The 25,906-nt window shown below is 40.8% G+C and overlaps 1 protein-coding gene and 1 long non-coding RNA gene across 3 annotated transcripts; one reads left to right on the top strand and one right to left on the bottom strand.

Annotated features, from left to right (window-relative positions):
* Positions 1 to 10,417: 10,417 nt before the first annotated feature.
* LOC146640586 (uncharacterized) lies at positions 10,418 to 25,537 on the bottom strand. Of its 2 annotated transcripts, none has more exons than XM_085400020.1 (3): positions 24,856 to 25,536; positions 17,774 to 23,138; positions 10,418 to 10,620 (listed from the first exon to the last, which is right to left on the bottom strand). In XM_085400020.1, exons 2-3 carry the CDS (start codon positions 18,284 to 18,286, stop codon positions 10,570 to 10,572), a joined length of 564 nt encoding a protein of 187 aa, XP_085256146.1. In that variant the 5' UTR covers positions 18,287 to 23,138; positions 24,856 to 25,536; the 3' UTR covers positions 10,418 to 10,569. The 2 variants fall into 2 exon arrangements, with proteins under 2 accessions (XP_085256146.1, XP_085256145.1); XM_085400019.1 differs by lacking the exon at positions 10,418 to 10,620 and adding an exon at positions 16,772 to 16,998 and having other exon boundaries at positions 24,856 to 25,537.
* LOC146640587 (uncharacterized) lies at positions 23,072 to 23,683 on the top strand. Its single transcript, XR_014910015.1, has 2 exons — positions 23,072 to 23,194; positions 23,438 to 23,683. It is a non-coding gene; the product is annotated as an uncharacterized LOC146640587 (long non-coding RNA).
* Positions 25,538 to 25,906: the final 369 nt, after the last annotated feature.

The raw sequence follows: 25,906 nt of genomic DNA, 5'->3' as shown, positions 1-25,906 counted from the left end.
ATCTGCTTGTCATATTAGGTGTCCATAATTGTCACTTAAAGTTGAACTTTATGTTTTCTCCCTCTTGAAAGTGATTACATCCTTGCATTACATACTTTAGGTTCATTTTTTGCTGATAGGTTTCTAAAAAGAAACATGCAGATTTAGAATATAACATGCAGCGTTCTATAGATGGATACATAAAAACACTTTATTTGTTACATTTATGATAAATGGATTTGAAAGTAAATAAAACACATTTGTGTCGGACTTGGCTTATTAAAGTTCTTGTCTTTAAATGAACTTTGTCTGTGTGTGTTTCAGGTCCTGCACTCTTAAAGACTGAATTGCAGCATTGCAGCCACAGGTCATTGTGAGCATCACAGGGAAGGTTGAAGCCGCCCACTGCAGCTGTATGGCTAGAGTCGTGGAGACTTGCAGCCATGTCACTGCTCTTCTGTTTAATGTAGAAGCAACAGTGAGGATCTGTGGCACAAGGACTGTTACAGATGAACCTGCATACTGGGTTTTGCTGGGTAATATGACCAAGATACAGCCAGAGGTTGGCCATAAGATAGACTTCTCCTCTTCAGCTGCCCAAAAAAAGGTTCTTGATCAAAACATAAACAGACCATTCGTTGTGACAGGTAAAAGAAGCCATCCTCAAAAAAGAAAAGTTCCACCTGCTACTGTGGAGGAGTTGGATCAACTGATGGGACAATATTTTTCCAAGCATAGTTCTGTTCTGAATAACCCATAGTGTTTTAATTTAGGGGGCCATGTAAATACTTTGCATTTACTGAATATGTACTTACTAAATACCACTGTTCAAAAATTGAATAAAGAAACAAAGAAATGTTTGCCTATTTTTAATTAAAAGCACTTTGTAGAACATCACATCAGTTACAATGTAGAAAAAATGTTATGTATAGTTTACAAATGACAAAATGTTCACATAAAATCATGACAGCATTTGTATAATATCACCCACTACTAGCATTCTGTAATTTACTGTCTCTTTTGAAAACTTATCACTACATAAACAGCACAAGACTTAAGAGTATTTAACAAGAGCATTTTTCCCTGGTTTTACTACCACACTGGGGCACATGTTCACCAAAAGGCAGCAAACCTTTGCCATCTTATCCAGGAAGGTCACCTTTTTACCCACACATGGAAGAAGTAATCTGATTGGCATGGTGGTATGTAGCATGTAGTTTGAAGCAGGGATTTCGTAGTGCCCCATGTGTAGTGTTGGAACCCAGTCAGGATTTGTTTCATTCATTTCATAGGCTGGTTTGCTGCAATAATGCCAAATAATTAGCAACTCTATAAATAGAAGGTAGTTCTGCATGTTTGTTCTAAGTTTGTGCTATTGAAAATAAAATTAACAGGCTATAAATAATAATATGAACTTATTTAGAACTTACCTGAATGAAAATACTGGAGCACACCAACAGATATCTGTGGCTGGTAGAGAACTGAATATCAGCTCGTCTCGCAGCTGCTATCCAGGCTAGATGCCTTCTTTTGGTAACATCCAACACATAAGCTCCCTCATGATGCTTCCAGGTGAGGAAACAATGAAAAGAGAGCCTGTTTTCAAGCTTATTCCTTTGTCGGTAGTGCAATCTAACATTACAACCGACCACACAGCAAGCATTTGTTTGGCCTGCTAATATGGCGCCTTGACCAAAAATCCTGGCTACGCCCCATCCCGTAAGATCACGCTCCAGAGCCCTATTAACGTACGGATCTAGAAAGAAGACGCTGCATTTTTAACTCTGAGGGAGATGGAGAATGAGCCTATTTCCAAAACAGTGGAGTGTGTTCCTTTAAGTACTAAATTGTATATATTGTCAAAAACTAAAGTGTACATAGCAGTTGTTGTATCTTGTTTACTGTATCACTGACAGATAATTTCAAAGTCAATGAACGCTACATTATAGTGAGATATTGTGTAATGTGAAATACTGTAAGCAAATGAATAAACAACCTAATTCGTGATAGACCTTTGACTCTGTTTTGTTTGAATCCAACTGTTTTTTGCAGATGTGCATAAAACATGTTACTTTTAGTATTGTTATCATTATCATCATTATTGCACTAAATATATTTTAAATAAAGGATACTTTGATATACATTCTACTGTAAGGTTGGAAATGTATTTTCTTCACCCTAAAATATGTTTTGAAATGTATTTTGGTTTGAAAGAAATATATTTTCAATTTCAAAAATATATTTTTTTGGAGCATCACAAATACAAAATATATTTACCATATATTTGAAATATATTTTGGCCAGGAAAAATGTATTTTTTTACCGTATGGGTTTGCTGCTGCTGACTTTGAAAATCACACCAAACATGGAATCAAATATATCGACTCAGCTTAGACTACAGAGAAGCTCGGCACTGCTCACAAAACTCAACACAAAAGGCTTTTTAAAGACAACAATCACTTTGACAGACACACAAACACGACTGAGTACAGAGCAGCTGCTGGTTTGAAGCCACAGAAATGTTCAAATGTTTAAACACACTGCAGCGTTGCAGCCGTGATGCATTTGTGCTGCTAAGGCCACACACATCAGCTGCCTTACATTTTAGTACCAGTTCATCTCTGACCATGGCAGCACAGTCTTTCCAGTACAGTGATGTTGGTGGGGACAGTGGGGACTGATTGTTCATTGGCTGTAAGCCGGTCACATGGACGTTTAACTGGTGCTTTGATTGCTCTGTAGTCTGTTGTGCCTGTGAGCTGCTCCTAAAATGAGACAGATTATAATTGTCACCATTCTGTTAATGACTCTTATTATGTGCGCTCTCCTCCACTGTCACACTAAACACATTAAACCTTTATTTTTGTGTAAAGTCAGGATTTATTGGCTCTTCTTAAAAGCGTCATGAAGTGCAAAACTCAGCAAACATTATACAAAAGTAGATTTAGAAGCTGAACTGAAAACATTTAAAGTGACAGTCAGCACAAATCCAGCTGACATCTCCATCCAACCCAAGTCTTCATTTAAAGTCATTATAACTGTGACACACGTTTGTTACAGTATTAATCCTGCCTGATGCTGCAGGGCCAACATCATGAAACAGGCTCAGCATTTATTTCCATTATGAAACTTTATCATTAAAAACAAACCATTGTTCTGCAGTCGTCCCAGGACTGTCGGTCAAACGTTCTCTCCACATGTTTAAGGCTGAGCTCACTTTATCGTCTGCCTGAAGGAGGAAAGCAGATGTTACTAAACATCACAATAAAACATATGAAATGGGTGCACATGAGGAACGTCTGCACTGTTAAAGCCATGCAAACATCTTCACACATGAAGCAGCAACACCTCTCAGTTTAGCAGCAGCTGGTAAAAGCCACAGTGATCCTGGAGCCTCCCTGAAGGACTCGTTCATCAGTAACTGTCAGGAGGACGATTAAACCTGCTGCACACGTCCTGTAGTTACACACTCGGGAGGAAAGACGACGTCCTCGCTCTGCAACATGATCTGTGTTTCATCCAGGACGCTCAAACACAGACTGGTTTCCAAATATTAGACGCACTGGTTCTTCATGCGTTTCTACCTGAGCACTCAGAGTCATTTCTACAACAGGCCTCCTTCACCTGCTGGTGCCTCTGTTTCTGTGTTTGGCTGTTTCCATCAGTGCCTGATGTTTGTGATCTTTGATCTGTTCTGAAGTCTCTCTTTGTGACACAAATGTTGTTTGGCTTCTTTTGCAAACAAGGCAAAAGAACTTTAATGGATTCATTTGCTGATCTTACTTTTCTGATGCAAAGCCGTCCTTTCAACGCTTTAGAAAGAAAACCAAACAATGTTTTTAAAACTTTCCCAAAATGTAAAAGCTATTAAAACCATAAACTTCTGCTCCTTGATCATGTGATTCTTCTTCTAGACTGTCTGTAATTGTTATTGCTGATTGTCAATAAAGTTGTTTTTTATAAGTTATGTTGTAAAGGAAGCTTGTGGCGAGGGAGGAGGGGCGACTAAAAGCAGGTTCATATAGTGGGAAAGTCCTCAGGTCATGTGAGGATATTTACTGATGCGTCAACACTGTCAGATAAAAGAACGGCTGCTGCATTTGTTCTCCCACAAATAAGTTTGGTGATGAGTAAAAGAATTACAGATGATGTGGCAGTTTATACTGGGAGCTGGTAGTGATGTTACTGGCTTGAACTGGGTGGAGGACGCACTAATATGGAGGTATGTGGTTTGCTGGGACTCTAGCAGTGTGCTAGTGAGCACAGGTGATATGTCTTCAGACTCTAGGCAACATATTGTTTTTGATATACTTCATTTACTGTATAGAATCAAACACAGAGGGATAGAAGTGGATTTCTTATGGCTCCCTGTGAATATCGGTGTTGATGCAATGAACAGGACGATAAGTTTAAAAAGGTGCAGCAAGAAGAAGTCGTGCAGGTTTGACTATAAAATACAGTGAAAGTGAGGTGAAGAGTATAATGAAGGTAAAGATGAAGGACGAGTGGCAGGCACACTGGGACAGAGACGGGAAAGGCAGATATTATTATACAGAAAACAGTCGTGTAGAAGAAGCTGCAGCAGAGACCAGGATGGAATCTGGAGAGTCAGAGTTGGTCACACAGGCTTGAATAGCACACTTAAAAAGGTAAACATGACACAGGAAGTGTGACTTCTGTGGACCAGAGGAGACGTTTGACGGGTTGTTAGCGTCGTCAGGATGCTGGATGGAAACGCTGTGCCTGATAGGATGATTACAGGCTGGACTTTGTCTTCCTGTTACAGATGGATCCAGGCCCTGGATGACTGCTGGACACACATGACCCACACTAGGCTGCCTTCATCCATCCTTTCCTCCTTCACTGAGACTCAGAGTCAGCATGTATGTATTTATCAGTGATTTGAATCCTTTCATTACAGAGTGAAGTTAAAGTAGACGTGTGAACACACTAATAAACACAAAGGGACACAACTACTACTGCATGATGTAAAGCTGAAGTATTACACAGCTTTATGAACCTCCTGTTATCCTGGTAGACGAGTACAGCAATAAATCTTTTACTTGAACATCTTCTGGCTCCAATAAGCTTTGAAATGTGACCATGAAGTTAGAGACACACTGACTGAAACCCACAGCTGTGACTGTGGATCACATCCACACACAGTGTAGCTGCTGTCTCTGTGTGAGCCTTTGCACTGCTGCTCGCAGCACCGTTATATCACTCAGCGCTCGCTGCTGTTATTGAATCCACTTTTTACTGTCCGTGCAATCAAGCTCCTCTGCAGAGCTAGAAAATATCTTCGAACCAGTTTATGTGTTAGGGGATCCTTTGCAGCTGTGACTGTTGCCTCTGTTTTTGTCCTTTGGTTCCTGGGAGCCTTTTACATTTCCATCAGCAACAAATATCTGAACAGGCTTTATTGTAGGAAATACAGGAGTAAATAGTTGTCATTATTTATTAGATGTTGTTAAAGATGATCCGATGCTTGTTTAGTTTAATGCTGTGGCTTCAGTCAGCATCACTGTGCTGTATAGTTTTATTTTTCTGATCCTTCTGTTAAAGTTGCTGAATAAAAGCTGGTTGGTCTGCACCTCACCTCTGCCTCGAGCCTCCTTCTTTAAAGCAGCAGAGGCTCTTCATTCAGGTATCACAGCTCGAGTTGTTCTGCAGGAGACCCAGAGTACTGTCCTTGGTCCATAATGACATTAACTTTGATTCATGTCAGCCTGAACGTCTGTGATGAACACACTATCAGCATCACTGACATATTTCATCATTTAAAAACACTTCCTGTCACCGTGGTGGTTACAGTGACATCATGCAGTTTGTGCTTTGACCTCCAGAGGGCGACAAATCAGCACAGACAGAGAGCTCCATTCAAACTTTGCTGCCATCAGGAATAATTCTTCAAATATAATCATCAGTGTTTGAGCAGTTATGATATCAGGGACAATCTAGACATGTGTGACAATACTGAACATGTCACATGACACACCTCAAACATCATGTGATCCACTCTCAGTCTGCACTTTCAGTCATGACTTCATGAATTTATGATCAGTTTACTCCTGAAATATTCAAATGCTGCAGGGTGAAGAACAACAAAGTGCTGACACATGTTTGTGTTTCAAACAAGAAAACCAGCAGAAATAAATCATCTTTGGACAACATGACAGAGATTAGTGAGTTTCCAACTTGCACTTGAATGCAGCACAGACAGATTCTGATGTTCGTGGTTGTAAACGTGTCCTCAAACGCCGCTCTGACTCTTTCCTTCCTGCTCAAAGTTCCTCTTTTCTGAACTTGGTGTTTGTGCCTGACGCTGATCGTCTCCGTGTGGAGCTCCGTGTGAAGGTAACGTTAGCAGTGTGTAATGTTTCCTGGCTAACATCAGCTGTGTGCAGCTCAGTTCCAGCACAAATCTGCCGCTCCATAGTTCACGGTAACGGACTCATGAGGTCGACCGTTAAACGCTCTCCCGCCATTTTGTCTGTGTGCGCGGATGTGTACGTTTTTGTTACCACTGTCATCTCATCAATAGCCTATTTGTAAAAGATCTCTGTTCATAGTTTAGTTGGATTTTAAAACTCTGTAGTTGGACAGTTTTATTTTGGACTGATGCTAAAATTCTTGCTGATTGTTTCTGTCGAGGTTTTGTACTTGACATCCGCCATTTTGGATGTGATAAGCTGTAGAGAGTGCGTCCAAAAAGAGAAACCAGAAAGAGAACCTGTTTTATTAATAACCTCTTGCAAATAGAAGAATATGAAAAAAACAACAACAAATAGGATAAAACCTTTAAATTACTTGAATTTTTAAAATCACCATCATCTGTTAACACAAATTTGATCATTTCAAATTTTTGTTTTCATTTTCTCTTCCCAGTTACTTCTTTCTCATTCTCTTCATTCTCCTTGTCACCTTACGTCTCACTCCTTAACTGAAGTTATAGTTCTAACATAAGAAGTCCCACCAACGTCCTTTATTTAATCTCTGTGTTGTCACAGTTATTATCATCAGATCAGACATGAGACCCAGACAACAACATAAGTTTACAAGCTAACATCATGTCAGCTAACATTAGACGATAGCATCATAAACTTTAAATTACTTTGCCTCTGATCAACAGTTTGATTACATTCTCACATCACAGGTTTATTTGCTAAGTGTGAGTCCGCCCACATTAGATCCACTTTTCAGCAGGTGGAATAATTTGTAGTATATAGGTAATACATCAACAATGCTGCCATGGCTAAGTTAGGAATATTTATAATGTCATTTCCAAAACTTGCATATGATCTGCAATTTGTAGCAGATCTACTGACTGTCACAGAGCAGCTGTAGCAGTCTCGAATGCAGGTCAGTCCACTGCTGCCCCCTGTGGCCAAGTGCCATAGCTACTGCTGGATGAACTCGTGACACATCTGCACCTGTTTCTATGAACACATTGAGTCTGAGTGGCTGCACTTACACTGGTGCATTCAACATATTGAAAGATGGCAGCAATGTGGATTGTCAAGACTCAAACCAACCGTTGAGCAAAGACAGCAGATCACTTGTTTCTGTTTGTTATACAGCCAGATTTACTCGTGACACACATGTGCAGCTGCTTTATCACCTATTCTGAATTTGTTTCAAGCACAATACATTTGTTACACATGTTGGGATATTGTGTTTGTTTTAAATGTTATATACCTGTGTGGTATGTGACTTGTGTTGCCATGACGCCAGGTCTCTCTTGGAAATGAGATTTTTAATCTCAATGAGATTTTTTTTTTACCTGGATAAATAAAGGACTAATTTGTAACTTTCAGTGTTTTCCGGTCTTCCAAAAGAAAAAAAACCTTCAACTACATGACATGCAGTTGTGTATTTGTTTTCACCTTATCATACACTTGAAGTTTTACAAATCACCACTTCTTTAGTGAATATCATTTCAGTCTCAGACAATCTCGTTTCTCTTACAGAGGTTGAATGCACCTTCTGCGGATGGCGGTACCACACAGTGTGCGTGGACTTCCCCTGCACAGAAGGCAACTACAAATGCTGTGAATGCTAAATAAACAGAAACAAATGATCCCTGTTGTCTTTGCTTGATGATTGGTTTGAGTCTTGACAATCCACATTGCTGGCGTTGCATCTTTCAATGCCAGCAATGGCAGGTATCAGTGCTCAAACCTTTTGTGTTTGTTTCCAACAAGTTGCCCACCTCGGGAAACAAAAATGTGTTCTTTTACTTGTCAGATGAACATATGAGACACTTTGACTCTTCAGTGCAGTGTGGAGCCTAACAAAGATCTGTTTTGTGTCCCAGCTGATCAGCAGGAGGAGGAGAGTCTGACGGAGCAGCAGAGGAACATTTTCAGCTACTTGGACTCAGCTCAGCCACTACAGAGGAAACAATGAGCTCAACACAGAAGGTGACAGACAGAGCAGGACCATATGACCAAAGATATTTATCACCATATACATTTGAACATTTGCCATAACGATGTAGCTGACGATAGAATTGACACCAGACAAAATACTTTACAGCTGCACAACTTTATTAAAAACCCATCAATGTATTTTCACTGAAACAAGCAGCTGTTGTTTATGTGCATTAAAGTTATATAAAAATGTAACAGTGCAAATGCAAATTCCTCGCTGACAGTTTAACCAAAAGGCGTTTCCAGTGGAAACTGGCCGACACATCCTGAGCATAACCATGTATAATATCCACTAAACTTCAGAAGAGGTTATACAGTCGTGGCCAAAAGGTTTGAGAATTGCATAAATATTGGAAGCTGGAGAAGTTGCTGCTTAAGTTTTTATAATAGCATTTTGCCTGCACTCCAGAATGTTATGAGGAGTAATCAGATGAACTGCATCGTCCTTCTTTGCCATGAAAACGAACTTAATCCCCAAAACGCCTTACCACTGCATAGGGCTGCCACAAACGATTATTTTGATAGTCGACTAGTCACCGATTATTTTTGTGATTAGTCGACTAATCAGATCATCATCCATTGGACGTAAAACGTACAGCTTATTGCACCAGCAGCATCTGCTCTTATATAACTATCATTAGCTTACAGCTTTAAGTGTTTAAGGTATGTGCTAACTAAAAATAAAGACAAGATGGTAGTTTATTAAATTTTAATTAAATGTGCAGATTGTTTTGGTGAAGTTTAATAAACTCAGCCGAATTACTCAGGAACAAATAAAATACTGAAAAAAGCCAAACAATAATATTTTTAAGTTATCTAAGTGACTTATATATCATGTTTAACCTGAGTAGGGCGGTGGGTTTGAAAACGATCTGCCGGGAGTCCGGTGCTCTCATGGCCCCCGGCTAGCTATCGAGCTAGTGGGTAACAGACGTCTCCGAAAACGTCGGAGCGCTTTTGAAAATATGTGATGTCTTGATAAACTGAGCCGATATTTGAGGTTTACACAGCTACATTCTCGCCTGAAAATATGTTAAACGTTTATTTTGTGACCCAGAAAGAATAATAAGAGTAATATTAAAACTAACTAGCTGCCGCCATTGTTGGAAACTGCGCTGGGCCGCGCTATGAATTCTGGGACAGAGCTTCTTCTTCTTCGGGGTTTAACGGCAGCTGGCATCCTTGTACATGCAGTGCTGCCATCTTCTGTTTCAGTCCGTTATTACACTCTTAAATCCTGCTATTATTCCTGCGTCTTTTGGGATCTTACAAAGCGTCAAACGACGCGTCGACTATTAAATCAGTCGTCGACGATTTTGATAGTCGACGTAATCGTGACTAGTCGACTAATCGTGGCAGCCTTACCACTGCATTTCATTGCTGTCATCAAAGGACCTGCTGAGACCATTTCAGTGATCGTCTTCTTAACTCAGGTGAGAATGTTGGCGAGCACGAGGCTGGAGATCATCATGGCTGTATCCCGATTCAGGTTCTGCAGCTTTAAAGTCCTCAAGGGCCGCAGACTCAAAGACCGCTAAGGCCGAAGTGCGAGGCTCGTAGGTTCGTGAAATGGGACGTCTAACCTCCGTCGCGCTGCCCAGGTTGCCTAGCAACCATGATACTAACAGTTATTTATATATATATATTTATATTATTTCTGAGAGTGTATCATGTAACACTATAGATCAACTTAGCTCAGAATATATAAAGCATATAAACAGTTACAGCAATATGATGCAACAAACACAGCAGCTACTGATCCAAAATACTCAAAGCTTCATAGAACTGAAACCAACATTTATTTTTAGCTCCATCCTGCTGCTGATACAGACTTTAGGTTTCTGAACATTAAACTTGTTGCTGCCTTTCATAGTGTGTAACTTGAAGGCCCTGAGTACTTTCTCCCACACTGAAAACACTGGGATGATCACATTATTTGAACATTACCTAATAAGACTGATTCAGCACAGACAGTTATGTTAAACTTTCCTAGCAGTCCTTCACAAACAGGGAACAGTCTGTCTATTCTCTCCATCTGTCAGCTGCTGCTGGCTCTTCCTCCTCCTCTTCCTCACACACTGCTGAGTTTGTCCTGGTGGATCATCAGGGCTGCAAAGCCTCACAGATGATGTGCAGCAGTGGCTCCCTCAGTCTGTCCTCACTCTGGACACTTGCAGTCGTCACACATGGAAATCAAATGTGTGATAAGCTGCAGGATTCAAACACAAGTGTAACTTATAAACACATGTTCATACTTTTATTCCACAATCAGAGAGAAAGAAACAGAGAGAGAGTGCAGGACAGACAGACAGGTGACAGTCTCAGGTGTACACACTGCTACACAACAGCACCAGAGAAGCAGGATTTAGTGTTTGTGTTATTACGAGTGTAAACAAGAAGAGTTCCAGATGGTGCAGTGGACACATGTGTGACTGCTGTGATTAAAGCATCTTTCTTTCAGCTTAACGAGTGAACCGTCAGCTCGTTCAAACACACGTTAAAGTGCGTTTGGCTCGACACCACCGAACAGAGGCAGCAATATAACACAGCTAACATTAACAGTGCAGTGGATCCTGCTTGTGCCGTGATGTTCAGGACTGCAAACCGAGCAGCATCACTGACTTTCAGCTTGTTGTGTTTGTGGATATATGACTGACTTTAATTATCCACAAAATCATCACATTCTCTGTAGGATTAAGGTCGACTATTGAACGGCGTATATTTTAAAGGCTTTAAAACCAAGTTAACGCTGAAAGTACAAACATCACTAATGTCACATAACTCTGCCGACAAGGCATAGCTATGGCTATGAAATGCTCTTTGTGTATCACTTCTTCATTATGAAAGATGTCATTAATGCACTAGTAATGTCTCATCTGGAGTATTGTTCAATCATTTGGTCAGCAGCTAATAAGACAGATCTTAACAGACTTCAGTTAGTCCAGAATAAGGCGTCCAGATTAGTGTGAAGATGTTCATACTATACTAATATTGATCAAATGCATAATAACCTTTCTTGGCTTCCTGTACAGGCTAAAATATTCTATGGCTTACTTGTAGTTCTAAAGAAAGCAATTCTGTTAAACACACCACATTTATTCTGCTCAGCTGCAGTATCCAGATGAAATACATCATCATATTACACAGTTTTCAACAAGCTGCAATTTAGTAAATGCTCGAGTTAAAAGTAACGTTTTGTAAAACTGTTACATTTAGAGCAACTTTTAAGTGGAATAAGTTGCCTTATAAAATTAGAGAATTATTCAAAACTTCAATGAACACTTAAAAGCCGATTTACAGAGCTTTTAGTTGTTGTAAATATTGTAAGACATGATTTGTTTTTGAAATTTGTGTAATGTGCCTCAATGTTATTGATATTATTATTATTATTATTATTATTATTATTATTGATTGCTTATATTTGAACAATTGTGAAACCTCACTGTGGATGTAAGAGTGAAATTATGTGGATATCTTGAATCCACTTTATTGTGTAATATTTTATGTGAGTATTTGACGGAAGACGAGCAACATCTGTTGTGGAAGCTAACGGGGTTCCTTTAGAATAAACAAACATAGGATTTATTATCACTGAATAATTATGTATAAATCTATACAAATTATAGAAATATGTAATAGGAAACAACAAAATAATCTAAATTATAAAATAGTGTGTGTGTGTGTGTGTGTGTGTGTGTGTGTGTGTGTGTGTGTGTGTGTGTGTGTGTGTGTGTGTGTGTGTGCATGATTTTAGTGTTTGAACAGTCATGAATTATCTTTAACAGCAGGTTGGATGTAATGTGTTAGAACTACCAGCAGGTGGGGATAAGAGACCTTTAAGGTGTTTGGTGCCACGCTCCACCTTCAGGTTTAAAACTAGTGTTAATGGAGTTTGAAGGTTGAGTTTGTTCCACGACTGCATTTCACTCACTGCCTCTGTTTGTATCTCTGTCACTGCAGGACCAACATGGAGCCAGAAGTCAGCGCTCTCAGGAGGCCGACAAACCTCACAGAAGAAAGGGAGAGAAAAAACACAGCTGTGACGAGTGTGGGAAGGGTTTTACTGTGAGGGCTAAACTAAAACAGCATCAGGTCATCCACACTGGAGAGAGACCGTTCAGCTGTGACTTGTGTGGAAAGTCTTTTTCCTGGAAGGGTTACCTAAAAACACACCAACTCATCCACAGTGGAGTTAAAGCGTACAGCTGTGATCAGTGTGGCAGAGCTTTTACTCACAGTAGCAACTTACAGAGGCATCTAGTTACCCACTCTGGAATTAAGGCATACAGCTGTGACATCTGTGGAAAAACTTTCAGCCAGAGAGGGAGCCGAAATACACACCTACGCATTCACACCAGACATGATGTGTACTGCTGTGAACAGTGTGGCAAAGAGTTTATAACTCACACAGACTTACAACAACACATGTTTACCCACACTGAGGAGAGACCTTATCAATGTGACCTGTGTGAGAAGACTTTTAAATCTCCACGTCACCTGAGACGACACCAACAGATCCACACCAGAAAGAGACTCTACAAGTGCAGCTACTGTGAGGTATGTATTTATATTGTTATCTTGTCATTTTAGCCTGACTGTTTGGAACAACTCTGCTCATTAAACTGTGTTAGCATGTTAGCAATTCTACTGCCTGGAAAAGCAGCTCTGAGTGATTATTCAGATTTTCCTTTCAGTTATGATTTTAGTATTACTGTAGTATTATGGTGGTAGTATTGTAGTTATTGCAGCCCAGTAAACTGAGTGTGTTAACTGAAACAGTCAAATGTAGTTGGACGTCTGCAGAGATGCTCTTTATTTCAGGCGACGTTCAGGATACAAATGTTGAAGGACTGACTTACACTGTCTTTGTGTCTTTGTTTAGAAGCAGAGCGACACAGATGGATCCAGTTCTCAACCCTGTCATCACTGTGGTGGTGGGAAAGACTTTCATTGTGACCTCTGTGGAAAAACTTTCAGTCAGCAAAATACCCTAAAAGTACATCAACGTAGACACACTGGAGACAAACTGAAATACTGCAAAGAATGTGGGAGAAGCTTCACCACAACAAGTGAGTTAAAACAACATGAACTGATTCACAGTGGGGTTAAAAAGCACCTCTGTGATCAGTGTGGGTCATCCTTCACCACTGCAAGGGACCTTAAATTACACAAACGAGTCCACACAGGAGAGAAACCACACAAGTGCAGACACTGTGAGAGAAGCTTCTCACGGTCAGGTAGTCGTAACATTCATGAACGTACACACATGGAAGGAAACTACAGCTGTGACCAGTGTGACAAGAGCTTCAGGAATCTCAGTTCATACTCTGCACACAAACGATCCCACGTTACTAATAAACTGTTTCACTGTTACCAATGTGCCCAAACATTCACCTCATTGTCTGCTCTGTGCAAACATCAGCGCGATCACTCAGGGCTGAAATCACTCCCATCACTGGATCACAGTGAATCTGAAGATACAGAAAGATCCTCTGGTTTCTGTGTCGGACTCAAAAAGCTTGAGATCAGGCTCCACAGAGTTCAGATAGAATCATTTAACCTTTTTTGAACTGAACTGGTTGCTGGGCTGAACTTCTACATAATACAGATCTACATGGGATCTTCTTTTCTGTTGTTTTACTGAGTCAGTTTTGTCCTTTTTTCTCTGTCCTGGTTTTGCTCGTCTGTAAATGATTGAAACTCAGTCAAATAGTTCATTGTTCTCCAGCAAAACGTTTTGGAAACTCATGTTTAACCTTTAAAACTCTGACATGTTTTAGCACACAAGGCTTCATCGGGGAGTTCACTCATGATTGGACCATGAGAACAAAGGTTTTTAGTTCTTTCAAAGAGAGTCTTGGAGATGTTTGATGTTTCTGTTTTTCTGAAACCACCTGAAAGAAAAACTATCTTTCTTGCTTTATGTAGTGTGGAAGTTTTTAATGTTTCTTCATCTGTGATGTTCTTGAATGTGTTCACGTGAAGATGGTACAAATAAACTGTCCTTTCAGCTTTAGCTCCTAATTTATTCATTATTTATGGATGTAGCACAGCAGCCGTCTCTTGATTAACACATGGAGGGCTCGGGATCTGATGGTGTCGTCTCCCTAATTTGCCCACTCAGTAAATCTCACTCATGGCCAAGAAATTGAAATAAACCTTGTTTCCCTGCTGGATAGTGATCCACTGTAACTCTGCTCCTCCTTCCTGTTTAGGATTTCTGTGGCTGAAGTAAAATTCCCTCCATCCATCACTTATCCCAGCTAACCCAAAGTGAAATAAAGTTTTGCTCGTCTTAAAAAAGCATTACAATAATGGGCATTACCAATGCAAACTAAATGATACAGAAGATGAAAGAAGAGACTTTGATCAGTTAATAAAGCTCATGATCTGGATTCATTGTGGCTGCTACACAGATACTTCTGGGTCACTTCTCTCAGTTAGGAACCTTCCTCACCAAACTGACTGTTGGACCACACCCCTGGTTTCATGAGAAATTGTTTCAGCCATGATTTCTCTTCCTGTATTTCAGAGTAAAGACTGAAGTGACAAATGGAAGCATGTTTAAAAAACACAATGTGAGAGAGACGTTGAGGTCCTTAGAAGTTACCCTGGGTTTTTCTGTCACCCTGCTAGATGTTACACACCTTGTTATTGGACTGATTTCTACTGCTGGACTACTCCTGCGGAGAGTAACAATACTCTTACTAATTAGCTCCCTTTCACAGCTTTGGGGATATTTATTTTTGTGTTTGCAGCGCTGTGAGCCAGAACAGCGAGAGAAAAATCTGCAACAGCGACGAGCCGAATGCTTACGTGAATCGCAGCAGCTGCACATGTGCTACGCTGAATTAGAGGATATCTTTGCTCTGGATTTCTATTTCTACTTTTTCATTTCTATATGATTCTTCTTGCATCTAAACAAAGATGATTCAATTTGCTAAATGCTGATGGCTCTTCGTGCTCAGGTGTAAATGAGACGTAATATTTGCTCTTGGTTTGGTTCTCCTGTACAGAACCTTGCAGTACAACAGAAACCTAAAAACATTATTTGTAGTTGTTATTCTTAGTTGTTCTGCTGCCTAAATACCACAGGGTCTGATTATGAAGTTATTGAGCTGCACATACTTTACGACCTGCTTAAGTTCGAGGTCACAGCGTCTGTAGAGCAGCTGGAACATAATGAAGTCTACAAGGTTAAAGTTTTCTCTTCAGTTATTGTTCTTTCTGCTGCTTGGTTTGATGGATCTGAGAGCTTTTGTTTTTATTATTGTTATTATAATTATCATGAATATTTTACTCTCTAGAAGCTTTAAAATAGTGTTTGTGTTTGAAAAAATTGATTTAAGAATTGAACAGAAACATCTGTCCTTCTGAAAATGGCCCAAAGGCACGGAGACAAAGTCAAAGGATGCAACCTGTAACTTTCTCTTCCTTCATGTCAGGACCATCATCCATGATTTATATAAAATGCATATAGCAACAGTAGCACTTTAGTTTGGACTTTATGATTTCTGTAACTGGAAAATATTATTTTGTTTAAAGACAGAAGTGACCGCATAGTTGCAACATCAAAGGGAAATATTAATTAATTAGCATCAAGTATATTTGTTGCTTAAGCGTTTGCACTATAACTTAAGTAGGATTATAACTTTTAAGGAAGGAAAGATTTCAGATATTTAGTTCACTGTTTCAGTTATTTTATATGAAATTAAAACATTTACGTTGGTCAAATATGATGCTCTAAATCAAATAAAAGTTTGAAAATAAATGATGTATTTTTAAATGCTGCAACAAATGTTCACAAAAAGTAACTATAATTAAAACCAGTTAAACAAAATCAAATGTTTGAATCATGCTTAACCAAATGCCAGGCTGGAGAGCTGAACCTAAAGTATACGTAGAAAGATTTCAACATCTGAGCAGTTTTTAATGTTTTTATCACATATAAATGTCACAGCAGTGGGTCCTGGCCCAATGCTTTGTGTTTTTGGTTTTCTTTGACTCTTGTTTTTCTTGGTTTTTGTTCTTCTTATTTATCAGGCTCTCAGTAATCTTAGTTCTCCCTCCCTCAGTGTTCATTTCAGCCTGTGTTTAGTTTCTGTTCCCGTGTCCCACGTTTCATCGTTTCATGTCGAGTCAGCCCTGTCTCTCTGTTTCCTGTGTCTCCCCAGTCAGCCCCGCCTCCCTCGGGCACTCATGTGTGATACAGAGTAATAAACCTGACTACATTTGCTGCACTCTCTTTATTACCTGTTACTTTAAAATTCATACACTAATTATGTCTGCCCATCTCTCTAATGTGAAGGTCAAAGGTCAACATCCCAGTGACATAAGAATAATCCCAAAGGGGCAAAGGCAGCAGTTAATTTAGCACATTTAGCATTAAGGGTACAGCAAGGATATACTTTTACTTATTGTGGCAGGGGTGTGGTCTCTGGCCTGCTGCAGTGGAGGCTGGTGGCGGGACGTTGGACGGCACAGGTGAGGGTGATGGAGCTCATGACTCTCCCCTTTATAGTGACGGAGGAGACTGGCGTGGGGGAAGCGTGTAGTGGAGGAAGCCGAGGAGAGAGCTGGTTTCTGGCTACAAAGAAACCAGAAAAGATTGCTCGTGGTCAAATGTCAAAGGAGCTTGCAAAGAAAAGCGTCTGGACTTCTTTAAGTTACTTGAAGACGTTTCACCTCTCATCCGAGAAGCTTCTTCAGTTCTAAGGTCAAATGGTGGAGAGTCCCAGATATAAACCTAGTGGGAGTGACCCCCCCACAGAGGGACATATGTGCATGTATGCAGGCAAAGACCTGCAGTTAAAAAAAAGCGCCCCTCGACAGCCAAACCCATCTGTTCTCTAATTGGATTGTTACATTGTTGATTGACATGACATTGACCAATCAGATGAAAGGAAGAAAAATAGGGTCAAAATCCGTACTTGTAACTTGCAGGGTTTTTTTTTCTAAGTCCACACACAAATCTTTTTTACGCACGCACAAATCTTTTTTACAAGTACAAAATATTTATGACCACATTTTGAGCCCATACGAGAACAACTGAGATCATTTGTCCACAACACGAGGTTAGTTATTAATATACCGTATTTTCACGACCATAAGACGCACTGTGCTAAAAGGCGCAGTCTCAGTTATGTGTGCCCTTACTGTATTTAACACACACATAAGGCGCACTGGACCATAGGGCGCATACAAGTACCGTATGAGTATTTAAAAATAAAGCGGGAGCAAACCTGAGTTCGGTACCTTACTCACATTTCTATTGCCGGTAATCGTCATCATCAACAACACACAAGCATACAAGTGTGCGTATTTAAAACTAAAGCAGGAGCAAAACAAAGTTTGGTACTCACATTTTTATCATCAAACCCATCAAAGTCCTCATCCTCTGTGTCTGAATTGAACAGCTGCGCTAAATCTCCATCAAACATGCCAGGTTCACTTTCTTCACCGTCAGAGTCACTTTCCGTGCCGTGCGGCTCCTCGGAAATGATGCCGGCTTTTGCGAAAGCTCGAACAACAGTGCCAGCAGACATGTTAGCCCAAGCATCTACAATCCATTGGCAAATTGTGGCGTAACTCTCCCGGCGCTGCCTTCCACTCTTGGTGAAACTGTGGTCTCCATCGGTCATCCATCGCTGGATGTGTTTGTCGCCGATGTGTTTGCTGCAGTAGGAGCGGAAGATGGCCAGCTTTTCCTTATAATCCGCTGGAAGTTGCTGCGCTACCGTAGTCCTGGTCCGGATGGAAAAATGGCACCGTTTCATAAAAAGTGAAAGTGAAACTGCTTTTAGCCGAATGGTGACCGTCGAAACGCTTCTCCCGCTCGTTCTTTGCTCGATGATCGCTGTCAGGGGTTTAGACATCTGTTCACAAGTAAGAGAAATAAGACACTGCAGACCGACTCAGAGTTTAAGAACGTGTACACGGGTGAATGCCTCTGAGAAGACAGACACAACGAGTACAGGCTGCTTGCTTTATTTATAGTTCAAAATGGATTACATAGCACTTCCTCTTTTAACGGAAAGGGGAGAGCTCAGGCATTGTCTTAGCTATCTAACCTCTGCACACAAACTGAAAAATAACGACACAGCAGTATTCATGCTTATCTGACATCACAGACACTGAAGTAAAGAATGCATGTATATCCTGTCTTGTCAAACATCTCAAACACTGAAGTAAGGAATGCATTGTGTTTTGTTTAACAATAGGCTTGGTTATGTGAAAATATATGAACACTAGAAAATAAAACACACTTGATTATATTGTATTTCATAAAAATCCTCTATCATTCCCTCCTGTTGTTAATATTTTTCACAGGTTTAATCAATGCATAGTCACTTGTTAGTCACATTTTCAACTTGCATGTCATTTGGTGAAAACATACATGATCATCAGTTAAAATTCATCTTCTTCAAGTTCAATCTCTGCTTGTGGTTTGTATTGGGGTAGGGAGACATATGCTAGTAGTTTTGTGGTGAACATATTGTTTACCATTCTGTGGACACAGGGCAATATGCATGTTGAGAATAAGCAAAGGAGTATGAGCAGTACTCCAACGAGTACTAGTCCTTTCATGAGCAACGTCTTCCATGACCCACTAAGAAGCCATGTGAGCCAGTCCTCTTCACCAGTGATGTAGTCCTGTCGTTGAGCTTGACTCAGTTGTCGCAGCACGTCCAGTGCGTCAGTCATATTGTTGGAGTGCACATTATCAGGAATGTATGTGCAGCAAGTCGTGTTGAAGAGCACACATAAGCCTCCTTTCTCGGCTAGTATCACGTCCAATGCGACTCGGTGTTGCATTATTGTGATGCGCACTGCATCGATTTCTTCATTCTGAGCCTTGTTGATCTTTGTTGAAGCATTCAGAAACAGTCCAAAACGGTAGTCGAGTGTCTCTATCCTGAGCATGTTTTTGGCATTTCCTGCCCACGGGAATAGAGAAAGCATTACTTTTTGTCCTTTGGTCCATGTTTGAATTCGTCTGGTACGTCAGTTCCCCAGATTGAGTCGTGAGGTTGCACGTCTCTAGTGCTCCTCTTGCGTCTCGTCTGATGTGGTTCATCAAGCCTCGGGGCCTCCAGGATCCTCGCCGGGATCTTCTGCAAAGGAAGCAAAACACCTTTTCCTGCACCTCCCTAACTTATCCTATTTGGGACTCTTTAATCAAAAGCATGATCCTAATTATGTTCTTAACTTATTGACTTGTATTTATATATATTCTTCAACGTTACTCATCCCTTTAAAACTCTTTAAGCGCTGGTTTCCCGTCCGGTTGCTCGCTATCATCAACATCCTGTACACGAATTGTCGCTGCTGCAAGTGCCTCTACTCTAATCTTAAGTCACCTTTTTAACCAGAAAATCATTATAAGCGCCTATTCTACTAAAAGATCCAAAAGAAAACAACCTCTTTAATCCTTTAACCTTAACATAACAGTTTCAGTTTTACCATATCCAAATGATCAACAAACCCCCAAACATAATCACGCATAATAAGAACCAAAAAAGTCCTAAAATGATCCTAAATTATTAAACAATTAAATTATTAAACCCTAAATTCCCCCTTTTATTTTGACACATGAAATGTGTCACAATACTATACAAAACTCAAAATGCTTAGTTTTTCCCCACTCATGATCCAATCTATGTCATAAAAATAAACTTGAAACAGAACAATTATCAGTCATGTGTTTCTCCAATTAATGGTAACATGAGTTACATCAAAAATGTTTCCCCTTTAACATTTGGCATTCTCCCAACAATATACTATAATCCCATAATCTAACCCCAGTCTACAAAACAGAAATTTTCTCTGGTAAAAGCCAATTGTTTGTCCACATTTATGCATCCTCACTCACCCAGCCACACATTCACTCACATGCAGTCACACCATATATTTGCTAATAGTGGAGCTTCCCGCACGATCAGATTCTCCACCCTCAGCAAAATGAGCTCATTCATTTTTTTTTTATTTTCCATAGGAAAATATTTCTTTATGCTTTTGGACTGGATTGACTCGCATAAAATCCTACAATTTTGGACAGGGACTTACGACCTGATCAGTCCCCACAGGTAGCTTTCTCCTCAGCCAATTGTAATCTGGAAAGCCCCCCTTTTATTTGCTCTCCCCGAGAATTTGTCAGCGCTGTTGCAGGCCTGCTTAGAACAGAAATGAGAAAAAATAGAGCTGATTATTAGCTCACAAAACACAAAACAAAATCACCTGACAGGTTTTCTTTAAGTGCACTGTTACAAACTAATGGGCCCCTCAGACATGTCCATGTTTCCTAAAACTCCCTCTATTAAAACAAAAACAACAACAACCCAAACCTTACTGACAGAATCAACCCATCACCCCAACAACCTTAAACACACAAGTTTTGCCACCACATAATCTCACCCCCTCAATACACCGAAAGTCTCATTAAAACCACACAATTTGCACACAAAAATCACCCCCTTTAACATACTTAAATTCAGCATAAAACCCCTTTACGACAACATATAATCACTAAACTATAAATTTCCTACCCAACTCTGCACTTCTCTTGTCTGCTATGCTTCCTCTTCTGAAAGCCTCAGTCACACACACACACAGGAAGCTCCTGCGTCACCACTCACTTCAGCTAATTTGCATACTGAGTCATCTCTCAATGAGTTGCTGTAACAACAGAAACATATGTTTAAACATTACCACCTTATTAAATTATTTTATTTCTTTCTACAGTGATCACTACTGTTGATCACTTAGTCCCAGAGCACTCCTAAGTCACTCTTTTAAAACTACTTTAATCACTTTTTGTTTTCATAACTCACTTTGTCATATAGCTTCTTTGAGTTCCTCAATTTCAAACTCAAATGTATTTTATGTTTGTGTATGTGAATTTGCATATGTTGCTTTTCCAGTGTGTCAGACTCCTTCATAATTTTGCCTTTAAACAGTCAATTTACTCCTTCCCAAATTTACTAACCCAAATTTTGATTTCCCACCTTAAATAGCAGCATTCCTTGTCCTCAGCCAGAAGTTAGGGCTCCACTTGCCACTTTCCACCTCCGCCTTAGCCCAGCGGCTTTACCCTTGAGGTCCCGTCTTCTTCACTTCATCTCACCCGTGAGTCTGAGCTCACAGGGACTGAGTGAGGCCGAGTAATCGTGACTGTGCCTGCCTTAGGTTGTCCCAGGGTTTCGAGGTGGGATCTTACCCGTCATGGGCTATCCAGCCTTCCATACTCGCCTGATACGGGGGCCAAGTGGGCAGGGGAGGGAACACACTGGCTCTGGAAATTAAAGGAGTGTAAGCTGCTTCCTTCATTGCATCTTATATTAAACTATCCCACTTCTGATTCTTTCCTAGAATAATTTCACATATGGCACTTTGTGTATGTGTGTTTTCTATTCATTAATGTAATTGTCAGTTATTTTTTCTCTTCATTTTACTTTTTTATCTGTTTGTTTGTGACGTTCTACTTTAGTTCTACTAAACCTTGATGTAAAAACAATACACCCTCTTTTGACGCACATACTCTGCAGTTTGCCTACGCACGCACTTCTCTCTCAGACTTCCTCTTTTCACACACCGCCTTGCACTCACCCTACTATCAACTTTCATAGTGTTATTATTATTTATTATTTTGTACCCGTCACACCCAATCCCTCAAGTATCGGCACAAATTTGTTTCCAAACCAACAAAATAATCAAAAAACAAAAACATACATGAGTCAGGACACAAAAAGACAAAGAAAAATGTTGCCAGAAACAAAGCAGAAGTGTGAGGGGAAACTGAGCTCACAGACAGCTGCATGTGTTGGCTTTTAATAGCATGCAGCCTCTGCTCTAAAAAACCAATAAATAAAAAATAAAAGAAAATGTGTAACATGCTCATCAACTTAGCGGTGTCCACACTGCGGTCTGGGGTGTGGGGCCTCCCTGCTGCTGCGGAGTCGGGGTGGTCTGCCTCTCCCCACCGCAGGGAAAAGGGTAACACCACCTGGGTCTGGGTGCAATTCCCCCCTCCAGGGGCAAGGGTACCTAGACCCGGTTTGTAGAGTACGCTTGGGGAGTGTGATCGTGTATACAGCGTCTCTTTATGTCTGTCTCCACGTTGGTTGAGTGTGGAGTGAGTGCATATGAGAGCATGAGGGTGGGAATGGATGTTTGTGTCTGTGTGTGCCTGTATGTCTGTGTCTATATGTCAGGTTGGGTATCAGACGCCACCTCTCTGGGGACATCTCAGGCCCTCCAAGGTTTGGAGGCCTATCTCCACCCACCACCACTTCCCCTGCCGGTGGCGGACTCCCTCAGGTGTCGGTGTGTTGGTGGTTCTTTGTGTCTGGGGGTGGGCGTCCGGGTACACACCGGCTCACTCCTTGGCGGCCGCTTGTCGGGGCCTGGAGCCTGGGGCTCGCTCGGGCCCCTTTGGAGGTGGGGTGCCCCCGGCCTCTCGGCCTGGGGCTCGGTCACTCAGGCACAGCTGGGGGCCGGCGGAGCTCACGGGCGCGTCACTGCAACTCCCCCTGACTTCTGCTCCGCGGCTGCTGGGCGAGCCCTCATCTGGGACTCTCCTCAGCTCTTACTGGAACAGTGGCGCAGCTGCCCCTCTGTTGGTCTTCCATGGTCTCTTGTGTTCTGGGGGCCTCTGGATGTCTGGAGTTTTGATCTCCTCCATACCCGCTTCACACCCTGGAGGACGGGGCTGTGGCCCCCCCACACTCCCTAGCAGATCATTACATGGAGAAACCTTTGGAATGCAAGCATGCTGATCCACACAGGTATGCACACATGGGTATTCACAGACGCGGACTAAAGCTTTCTTGGCTGCTGCCTCAAAGCACACTGTGCGCTGTCTATCTTGCGTGCTGCACAATATCGTTTATTATTTAGTAAATATTGATATCTATGACTAGCTAGTTTATTGTGATGGTGCTTTGTTTTCTCTATTATTATGTTGCTCTTTGTTGTTTGCTGTCTCCTCTGTTTGTTTTTTTGTTTGTTTGTTTTTTTTCTCCATACAGGTGACCCAGGAGTTCTTTTTTTTTTTTTTTCTCTCTCTTCCCCCCCCTTCTCACCGTCTCTTCTCCCCTTTGGTTTTCTTTCTTTCTCTCCCCCTCTTTCTCTCATTCATTCCCCCTGTCCTATTTATTAAAAAAAAAAAAAAAAAAATGACAAAGGATGAACTGAAGCTCTGCCATCACGTAATGTCGCATACTGCTGTTTCTGATGTCATTTAAAAAAGAAAAAAAAAAAAAGAAAAAAGAAAAGGTCTTCATATGAATGATTTCCTTTTATTTATTTCATACAATCTGGGCATGATGGGTCATAAATGCACTGATTTTTGCAGCCACGGCCACTATCTCTATGTGACATAAAAAGGGGATCGGTTAGATGCTGTTTTGTCACATGTCCTGAGGCTGATTTCACAATTATAGTGTTTTTTGAAAATGTTACATTTGGGACTTCTACAGTTAAAACAGTTTTACAAGCTCCTGTGTCTCAAAACATTTTTTTTTAACGGCACACCTTTCACATATACTACAACTGTTGGTTTGGCTTCTGACCCTAGCAGCAGTTGTTCTATATTGTAAACTTCCGCTTCATCTGTTTCACTTCCTTCCTCTCCACGTCTTCTACGTCTGTCATCATCACTTTGAAAAGATGCCATTCTGCTAGACGTTTTGCTTTTTTCTTCTGACTTTTTTCCACATATAGCTCTTTTTGCAAAGCGGTTTTTAAAGCATTTATTAAATCAGGGGTGCATTTGCCTTGCCAAGCTGGACAATATATTTTATTTTGTATTTCTCCACCTTTTTGCACTGACTATTCCTGCATTTGAACAGTTTTTTTCTAACCACTCTTCATCTGCTGTTAATTTTACTTTAGTTTTAGAGTTACCCATTTTAAACTAATTACGTCAGAACTGTGACACCTTCTCTGGCACAAAGGAGCGGGCAGGTGATCAATAACAGGCTTCTACTTTCTCACTATTTGAGAAAGCGGTTATTGATTTTACGTGATGACGCACAACCTTAGTTTCCCACTCCAGCCAGTTCATGAGTGTACACAGGAAAACAGCTTGAGAAGGGTTCGACCGCGTATTGGGTCGTAAATGACAACTCACTTCTCTTTGTTAACACAAACAGAGCGCGCTTTTATAATTTTTATTGAGACTTTCCGTATTTTTATTGTGCAACCTTCTAACTGTTCCGTTGCAGCCACTCCCAGAGCGACCGGAACTCGTTCCGTTACAGCTGCTTTCCCAAAGCAACCGGAACTTTTAATAGCGATTTCTAGAATTTCGCTCTTGCCTGTTGTCTCTTAAATCCCTTCTGGATTGAGATCTGTCGGCGCTAACCAGGTTTACACACTATTTTAAAGGAAAATCTCAATATCAACGTATTTTAGCGCTAGATGGAATGCAGTGTTTCATATTCACCTTACTGTGGCGCTGCGTTTTGGATCCGGCACATCTGGTCCTGGCGTCGTGGGGCCTCGCTGACCAGAGATCGAATTCATGCTCCCGGATTTTCCTTTTTACTGTGCACAGATTTTTTCCAGCGCAGGCAACAGGACGTCAGAATCCGATGAAAACCGTCTGTGGACAACTAGACGTTAAAAATAACAGTTAGTTATCCGGCTACGAAGGACCAATTAAATGTCAGGGGTTTAGACATCTGTTCACAAGTAAGAGAAATAAGACACTGCAGACCGACTCAGAGTTTAAGAACGTGTACACGGGTGAATGCCTCTGAGAAGACAGACACAACGAGTACAGGCTGCTTGCTTTATTTATAGTTCAAAATGGATTACATAGCACTTCCTCTTTTAACGGAAAGGGGAGAGCTCAGGCATTGTCTTAGCTATCTAACCTCTGCACACAAACTGAAAAATAACGACACAGCAGTATTCATGCTTATCTGACATCACAGACACTGAAGTAAAGAATGCATGTATATCCTGTCTTGTCAAACATCTCAAACACTGAAGTAAGGAATGCATTGTGTTTTGTTTAACAATAGGCTTGGTTATGTGAAAATATATGAACACTAGAAAATAAAACACACTTGATTATATTGTATTTCATAAAAATCCTCTATCAATCGCCTTATGTCCGCGGAAACTCAGCTGCGTATTCTTGACCTGTCGGAGCTTGTTTTCCAGCTTCCTCCATTTGCGAACCATCGATTCATTAAATTAACCTTAAATTCTCTCGCCGCTGCTCGATTTCCATGTTCCTCCGCGTAGCTGATGGCCTTCAGTTTAAACTGTGCTTCGTAAGCGTGTCTCTTTGCCATTTTCAGGGTTGTTAAAACAACGATGTCCTGCATAACGCACATACCTGTTCTTTTATACACGTATGTGCGATTGTCCCGGTATATACGATCAACGCCCACACTTCACCCTTTAACGTTCTCATGGTGTTCTCTACTACGTCCTCCTTACAACACATAGGGGGCACTGCGCTATAGGGCGCGCCGTACTTTTTG

The sequence above is a fragment of the Rhamphochromis longiceps genome, unplaced genomic scaffold (assembly GCF_057381845.1).
Source record: "Rhamphochromis longiceps isolate RC_006_pf unplaced genomic scaffold, R_longiceps_female_GT1.1 unmapped_scaffold_4, whole genome shotgun sequence".
NCBI classification, from domain to species: domain Eukaryota; kingdom Metazoa; phylum Chordata; class Actinopteri; order Cichliformes; family Cichlidae; genus Rhamphochromis; species Rhamphochromis longiceps.
This window is presented reverse-complemented; position numbering and strand designations above follow the sequence as displayed.

Bases quoted from the DNA above. Each gene is read 5' to 3' on its own strand.
- LOC146640586 (XM_085400019.1), bottom strand. From the start codon at position 18,286: ATGTCTAAACCCCTGACAGCGATCATCGAGCAAAGAACGAGCGGGAGA. The intron at 16,999-17,773 runs GTGAGTACCAAA...GTTTCTTTGTAG, and splicing joins ATGGGTTTGATGATAAAAAT to CCAGAAACCAGCTCTCTCCT.